Below are 8,112 nucleotides of genomic sequence, written 5' to 3' on the forward strand. Positions count from 1 at the left end.
CGCCGTGGGCACCGCCGGGGGAGCAAGGGGCCGCGTCGGGCACAGAGCAGCCTTCCGTTCCCAAAAGGGTGGGATAGAGATGGTACAACTAAAGTTGAGTTTGTTAAAGACACATTGCCACCGGTGTGCTGGGCTGCGTCCTGATGTGCTGCAGAGCACACGTGGGAGCTGCGGCGGCATCTCTGTGTAAGGGGAAAAGCTTGTGAGTGGTGCTTGTGTTGGGCAGTTGGTGTGGAGCGGGAGGCTTGCCCTGCCTGCTTCCCTGCTCTCTTTCCACGTCCTTCTCCCTGTTTCTGAATAGCATAGTTACAAGTGGGTTGTTGCTCTAGTACAGCTGCAGGTGTTTGCTTTTGGGGTGTGAGCAGGTTGGCATGGAAAGGCAAAGCTTTCTTCAGTCCCTGACCTGAGACACATCATAAACTGGGTCGTGGAGCAGTGTTTTCCCCCTGGGATGGGTATCTGGTTTGCCGTCAGGTCCACCCGACTCATTCTGGTGAACACGAAGGGTGCAAACGCCACACTACAGTGAAATGTGTGCCTTCCCTAAGGGCCTTTGGCCTCAGACGCTGATGGTGATGATGGAGATGTGTGTCTGTGTGGGCCTGGGGGTGCCAGGGAGCATTTCAAGGAGCACAGACCATGGCCACGATCCTCATTTGGGTCTTGCTGCCCTGCCGTGTGCTGCCTCTATCTCCTCAGGATGAAAGCTGGCTCCGTCTGTCTCTTCCATTTCACAGGGCACTGTGCTAACCCTCCTGACATCCAGACCATCTTTGGTATGAGTCTCTGTCTTATCACAGCCTGAGGAGATACAGCCATGGGCTCTCCTTAGAGTGGGGGGTTACTTTAAGCCCTCCTCGGAGCCTCCTGGACGTCAAGTGAAGCATCCAAACTATAAAAGGACAGCGTGCTGGCTGTTATTTTGGGACATAAGGCTCCTCCACTCCTGCAGTGCAGGTCTGCGTGTGGGGTCACTCACGCACTGGTGTCCACATGTCTGTGGGACTAAAACCACTTGCTCCTTGGGATCCTTGGCTTTTCCAGAGGAGGAATCAGGACAGAGAGGCACACACAGAGGTACACAGCTGTAGAGAGGTCTATCTGTGCCTGTTCACGTGCATCATTCCAACCTGCTTCAGTACAAATCAGCTCTGCTTTACCCTAAAGAGACAGAACGGGTCCTCAGAGTCACGCGTTGCTGGCTGCTACCCCAAGGGTGCTTCAGAGGGTGGATTTTGTAGCTCTCAATGCCATAGTGGTGGCAAGGGCAAACGTGACCCCGGAGTCAAGCTGTGTCCTTTCTCACCCTGTCACGGTGAGCCTTTCCCAGGTTGGAGCAGAGACAGTACATTATAGAAGTGAGATACACAGATTCTGCCTAATGGAAGCTGCAGAAATACCACCGGCAGGAGCTAAAGTCTAATCTTACATCTCTAAACAGCTCGTGCTGCTTTTTAGGAGCATTTGAATCAAACAGTGGGAAGAGAAAGCAGCTGTTACTCAGTCACTGCACAGAAACATGCAAGTGGCAGCTGAAGTCAACCACATCAGAGCAAAACACCTTCAATTTCTAGTCAAAGTCATGGAGCCAGGACATCGGAATAAGAAACAAATCAAAGAAAGATGTTTTCTGCTCCCAGGTGTGCTGCTGAGTTACCTGACATGAATTATTCACCACTTGGAATGATGCTGTAATGGGTTCTTTGCAGGTAGGAACAGAGACAGAGCCACCAGCTTGGATCCAGTAGGCCCCAGCCAGCTTCAGGCTGCCTGCTTGGAGAGGAACCATCCTGGAGCCCTGTCCTGGCTGGGCTCCATCCCAGGCAAGACACTTCCCCCACCACAGGGACCTGCTGTCCTGTGCCATAAGGTGGGACCTGTTGCTTCCCCACTTTCCTTCCCCTCATGGGTTCATCAGGACTTAACTTCCTGGAAACCAACCCTCAAAACTAGACTTTGGGACCTGTTGATGATACAGAAAAAGGAATGTTTTTCATGTTCTCCCTAGTGGTTTTGGTTGGTTCTGTTTCTAAAGGGCTTCTGGCCTTTTCTGGCTGGGACAGGCCATGTGTTGTTGAAGGAGAGGTGCCTGCTGGTCTCTGCTGTGACCAGGACAGTGGCAGGGCTAAGCAGGTCCCTCTTTGCTCCGTGGTGCAGTTCAGCCTTGACCTGGAGGGAATGCTCTTGGGGCAGCATGTTGTAGGGTGGATGGGCTAAAGGGTGGGTTTAGAACAGAGGGGAGGTGAAGAGCCTCAAGAACAGGGGAGAAGAACAGTTTGATGCAGCTGGTTTCTCTTGCTCTCTTTGCTCCATCAGCAAGATGTGGCCAGATCACAGCCCAGCTCCTGGTCCCACATGAGGATGGGATGATGAGAAAAGACCCTCACTCCTCCCTCACATCGAGTGGTCATAAACCTGCCATTTTCCCCTCTCTGTGGGAGCATCCTGGTGTCTCAGGGAGCTGGTGGAGACCGAGGAGTCTCTTTCATCTACCACTTCAGTGAGGAGTAAAACCAAAGCAGAGATACCATTTAAGGGAAGAAGGAATGGAATTTAATGAGCCAAATGTCACAGGAAATAGTGAACAGAATAACTTAAGGTTTAAACCCAAGTTTCAGAGGTCTCATTGTACACCGAGGCTTAGGCACACACACGTGGAGGCCAACTTGTCGTGGTGGCACATCTGCAGATGTGTGACATCCAGGGTGGAAGGGACACGGATGGAGGAATCTCACTGCTTGTGGCGCTTGGGTGGGTTCTGACATTACTGAGAGCTGGGAGACAAGCAGGAGAGGGCTTAGCACAAGGAATCTTTGGGATGCGAGTAAATGTCAATAGCTGTAATCCCACACCAGTAAAAAAGTGTTACATGCGAATGGGTTTGTGTGGAATTAATCTTCCCGGCAGCATTCACCACCCAAGCACCTCTATTGCCGAGCTGATGAACAGGAACCGGAGAGAAATGGCTTCAAACCAAGATAAAAAGGATGCTGAACATTCAAAGTTCAGCATTCTCTGTCTCCGCTTTAACCTTCTGATGTTTGAAGAGGTTTGTCAAGAGGAAAACAGAGATGTTTAAGTGGTTAATTTGTATATTTAGCAGTACCTGAGGGAAGGCTGGGACTAGCTCTTAGGAATTTGGATTTCCTTTTAAACTGCATAGATTTCAGAGGGATAGTTCACCCTGTTTCTTTGTTTTCCTCAGGCAAGACTTAAAGGAACACAAAAGGCTTAACAAGCATCAGTGGTTCATTTCCCACCTTCTTTCTAATGGGAATGTTGATATTTCTGAGTTCAGAAATTCCCTTGCTTAAGTATTTAGTGTTTTCTTAGCATCAAGTCATTCACCGCTGCAGGGTTTTCAAGACTTATTTCCACTGATGCCCATCTGAGCTCCTGGTGGGTTAGAAAATGTATCACCATAAACCGCAGCAACCTCTTTCTTATCAACAGAATTAAACAGGCCACAAGGGACAGTCACAGGGTTGATGGTGCTCTCAATAGATGGCACAAGTTAGAGATGAGGCTCGTTATCACAAACACAGCTTCTCGTGCTCTCAGAGCTGGGAGTGTTCCTGAGGGCATTAGCTCACTGCAGGGTTGCTTGTGGGGTTTGGCTTTTGGTTCCTCTGCTCCTGGCTCTTAGATGCGGGATTTCCAATCTCAGACTAAGCAGCAGGAGACACCCATGAACTCACCTGAAGTTTCTTCCTTCAGCCAGACATGATGTGCTTGACAAAAGCTGGGGAGAAAAGGAGGAGTGAGAGCATGGGAGGTCAAAGCACACTGTGAGCTGTGGTGGGGTGGGCAGAGCCTGGGGCACCCCAGGGACAAAGGGGACGTGCTGTGCTGGGACTGAGATTTCACCTTCTGTTCCCACCTTCCCAAACCCCTCTTGGAGATGAGCCAGAGCCATTATCCTCAGTTTTCTTAGGCCAAGGGAAATGGGTCCCCCATTTTCCTCAATGCTCTCCAATTTTAGGGGTTCCCAGATGTCCTGGGTTCACCTAACCACCCCTTACGCCAGATTTTCACCCCCTTGGAGCTGTGAGCAATCTGGGTCTCCAAGTGTTCCCAGCCAGCCTCTGCTATGAAAGATACTGGCTTTGTTTGATAACTTACAACAAACCAGTGCCAAAACTGGGGATAAACCAGTCCTGAAACCCTTGGAAACATGCTGTCTTTAGCTGGAAATCACTGACACAACCTCCTTGTTCCCACCCCACTTGACATTTCTCACGGGTCTCCTTGGAGAAGCTTTGGAAGATGGTCCACGCCTCCCTCTCAGTGATCACCAATGTCCTCACAGAGGACATATTTTGCACCCTAAGCCAAGACAACCATGTTTGGAATGGTCTCGATGGGAATCTTTTGCTCCTACCTTCATAGTTGATACAGCCATTGGCATCTTCTTGCCCTGCCATGAGCTGCTCCACCTCACTTTCTGTCATCTTCTCCCCTGGACGATAAGGATGGAGAGGTGAGGGAAAGGGTTCTCAGCCGCCCAGGACCTTCCTGTCCTTGTCCCAGAAAGCCAAAGTCACCAGAGGAAGAACAAGGGGATTAAAAAGGAGCTGTGTGTAACTACAGACTGGGGAATGCTGCTGGGAGGCTGTGGAGAGAGGAACAAACAGCAGTGGTTGTCTGGCGACTGAGGATGCTACGGACCCTCCGTCTCACCCAGATCATGCATGAAGTGGTGGCATAAGGAGCCATTAACAAAAGCCTATGAGTAGCAGAGTAAAAAGGTCTCTCCCATGGATGAGGCCACCCATCTAACCCAAGCCATTTGCCCAGAAAGAGCTCAGGGGCGGGCTGAGTCCTGCTCCCCAGCCCAGGCCAGCCCGTACCCAGCGTGACCAGCACATGGCGCAGCTCCGCGCCCATCACCATGCCATTGCCCTCCTTGTCAAAGACACGCAGCCCTTCCACGAAGTCCTCGAAGGTGCCCTGCTCCTTGTTGCGGGTGAAGTGCTGCAGGATGGGGAGGAAGGTCTCAAAGTCCAGCAGCTTTGTGTTCATTTCTGGAAGGGAAGGAGGAGATGGGGTCAGAGATTAACCTCATTAGGCTGGAAACAGCCTATGAGGGCTTAAACTTCCTGGTCTTGTGTCTGAGTACAGGAGAGAAGCACCACAAGGTGGTAGGACTATTAGTGTTGTTATACTTGAGATTGGAAGATCCATATGAGGAATAAAGTGTTAACATCTGGGGACTGCACACAGACCACTGATACCAGCAGGTAGTTCCTCTGTCACCAAGGGCATGCAACTGCATTGGAACCAGTCAGGTTTGCACCAGCTCAGGATATGGTCTGCTAAGCATCCATTGCCACCATTCCTGGGTGAGGACCGCTCCCTTATGTCTACTCCCTTAACGCTAGCCCTTATGTCACTACAGGGAGAGGTAGTGAAGGAATTACACAGGAATGAAGCCTCTGCATTGTTTCTTTCCCAGTTCCTTCATCTCACAGGGTTCTTCCCACAGGGGACATAATCCTTCACTTGCTGCCAGGGTGCACAGGGATTACTTGTCCCACCATGTCCCCACTGCCCCACTTTGCTGTCACCTTCTGCTTTGGGCTTGCCCAGCACCTTCAGGACCTCTGCATTGGTGGGGTTGTGGCCGAGCGCCCGCAGGACGTCCCCGCACTGCGCGTAGGTGATCTGCATGGCCCCGGCGGGCGTCCGGTCAAACAGGCTGAAGGCTTCTTTGAACTCTGGGGACGAGAAGAGCTCAGATGTCCCTTTCCATGCTGGCCCCACTCCCCACCCCACTGCAGCAAGGAAAGGACGGACACGTGCATGGTGGGTGCCCCCCATGATCCCCACAACACCCCATCGCTCTGCTGGCACCCCCAGCCCCAGCCAGGCAGACACAGCATAGTGTTGGTTGTGTTTGGGGAGGGGTGACCATGTCCGTCCCAGCCTTGCAGACCACGTGCCATGGGAAGGACATTCATTCCCAAGCTTGTTCCCATAGATTATCATGCCATTGAGTGTCACATTTTACCTGGAGGAAGAAGGCCTAAACTAGGAACAATTAAGGATTGCTTTACATCTGTGTATGATGCTTTTCAGCTTCCTGACCTGCTGCTGGGTTCTTTAATCCCGCTGTTGGCTACATGGACAACCTTGTACCTGCACTGCTCAGAGCCTCTCTGCCTCTCCTTCCAACCCGTATCCACTACAACAGGCTCCTCACTGGTGTTGATGTGGGAAACCAGTCCTCCAGGAAGCACTCCCCAGGTCCTTGCCCTCCTCTTCTGCAGGCAAGCCAAGGACCCCGAGGCTGGCGGGTGGCAAAGATGGTGTTTTCCTGAAGCACATGCTCCACACACTTCGGATTTCATCCTATTGCCTGCAGGCCAGCAAGTCCCCCTGAGCAGTTGAGTGGCCCAAGCAGGTAACAGCCTTTCCAGCACGCAGAGCTGTGGGTTTCTTGTCCATGGCACTAATGAATTCCAGGTTCTGGTTCATCTCCTTCATGGCATCCAGCAATAGTTCACTCAAAGTGGAGCCATTGCTTCTCCTGCTGTTGGGTGGGATGAGACGATCGCAGTCTCCATGGGGCGATGGAGACATCGCAGTCAGGTAGGCATCCTCTTGTGTTTGGTGGGAATTCTTGCCCAGGGATTGCTCCTTGCCTTGGATTTGCTCCTTTTCTACTTGGCATCTTTCTATCTTCTGCTGAGCCTCACCATCCCGTGGACCATGTCCCCATGTCCGTGTCCCTGTAGTCCTGCCCATGGTCCCCCCCAGCACCTCGGGGTGCTGCTGTTATCCTGCTTGTCCTGACGATGGCTCCATCTCTGCAGATGAGATCCCTCCATTTGGCATCTGGAGCGAGGGAGGGACATCACCCACTGTGAGTCCCCGGTCAAGAGGCACCACTATGAGGGTGCTCAGTCCCCTCCTGACTACCTGGAGCCATGGGAGCACATCACATATTCTGGGACATCACTGCAGCTTAAATCCAAGTATCTTCACATTTTGACTTGCTCACATTTCCACTGGTCCTCTTCTCTCCTTTCAAAAGCTGGTTTGGAGCCAAGCCTGCAGGATCCTGTGTCTCCTCCTCCCAGTATCCACACCAGGATCTGCCCTCAGATCTTGTCCCTCCCCTGGTCTGTACAGAGGCATGAAGAGATGAGAAATCCCAGTCCCAGCTCAGTCCCTGCATCACCAGAGGCTGCTCCTCCCACACGAATCTGACTTTGAACCAGGCTGCATTTCTCACCATGAATGGAAAAACACCTTTTCCCTGCCTGAAGCAGGGATTATCCCCTTCAACCGGGGCACCCTCAGTGCAGAGCAAGGAGCCAGGGTCCATTTATTGCTCCCAACAGCCCTGTGTTGCAGTCCGAACTCCCTGTGCTGGCTCCTAGCATTGCTCCCATCTCCATCTCCTGCCTCCTCCCTTCCTACCAGTGCTCTTCCCCATCTCCTTTCTGTCCTGATGCTGGTGGTTTGATGCGTGGGGCCTTGTCTCTCATGTCTGCTGTGAAAAACTACCTGGAGAAAGGACTCCCCATTCCTAATGACATCCCTGGGAAAAGGTGAATCTGTGCTTACCTTCAATCTGCTCTGCAGTGAACTCAATCTGTCGGGAGAACAGAGCCAGGCGTGAGCGTTATGTGACAGACAGGGGTAACAAAGGGGCTCTCCCCTGCATTTGAACCTCTCCACAGTCAGGTGGAGAGGATGCTGTTTTCAGGCTTGATCCTTAGTTCAAGTGATTAAACACCCTCCGTGCTGAGCCTGCTCTTAACAACTCTCCTGCCACACCTCTGGTTTGAATATGGGGCTATGTCCTAGGAAATCATGTTAAAAACAAACTCCCATTGGGGTGACTTGGCTAAAAGATGCTTCCAGGTGGAGGAGACAACCCAGGCAGACAAATACTTTAGGATGGAGGCAGTGGGTGGCAGGAAAGTTCTTTAATGCTGCTGGGACCCTGACACAGGGGGGAAGGTTGAAACATCCCCACAGCCAGGAGAGCATCACTCCCAGCCCGCTGCATCACCCAACACATCACTCCCAGCCCGCTGCATCACCCAACACATCACTCCCAGCCCGCTGCATCACCCAACACATCACTCCCAGCCCGCTGCA

At 52.0% G+C, this 8,112-nt stretch overlaps 1 protein-coding gene across 1 annotated transcript in view; it reads right to left on the reverse strand.

Moving 5' to 3' along the window:
- Nucleotides 1-3,506: 3,506 nt before the first annotated feature.
- MYL4 (myosin, light chain 4, alkali; atrial, embryonic) overlaps nt 3,507-8,112 on the reverse strand; it is a 4,948-nt gene continuing 342 nt past the window's right edge. Inside the window, exons 2-6 of the mRNA XM_010018729.1 lie at nt 7,573-7,600; nt 5,568-5,717; nt 4,851-5,024; nt 4,382-4,459; nt 3,507-3,742 (exon numbers count right to left, since the gene is read on the reverse strand). Coding sequence (XP_010017031.1) covers nt 3,714-3,742; nt 4,382-4,459; nt 4,851-5,024; nt 5,568-5,717; nt 7,573-7,600 — 459 coding nt within the window. The 3' untranslated portion in view covers nt 3,507-3,713. The remainder of the gene's footprint in view (nt 3,743-4,381; nt 4,460-4,850; nt 5,025-5,567; nt 5,718-7,572; nt 7,601-8,112) is intronic.

Source organism: Nestor notabilis, unplaced genomic scaffold (genome assembly GCF_000696875.1).
Source record: "Nestor notabilis isolate BGI_N333 unplaced genomic scaffold, ASM69687v1 scaffold20067, whole genome shotgun sequence".
In the NCBI taxonomy this organism is placed as follows: Eukaryota; Metazoa; Chordata; class Aves; order Psittaciformes; family Psittacidae; genus Nestor; species Nestor notabilis.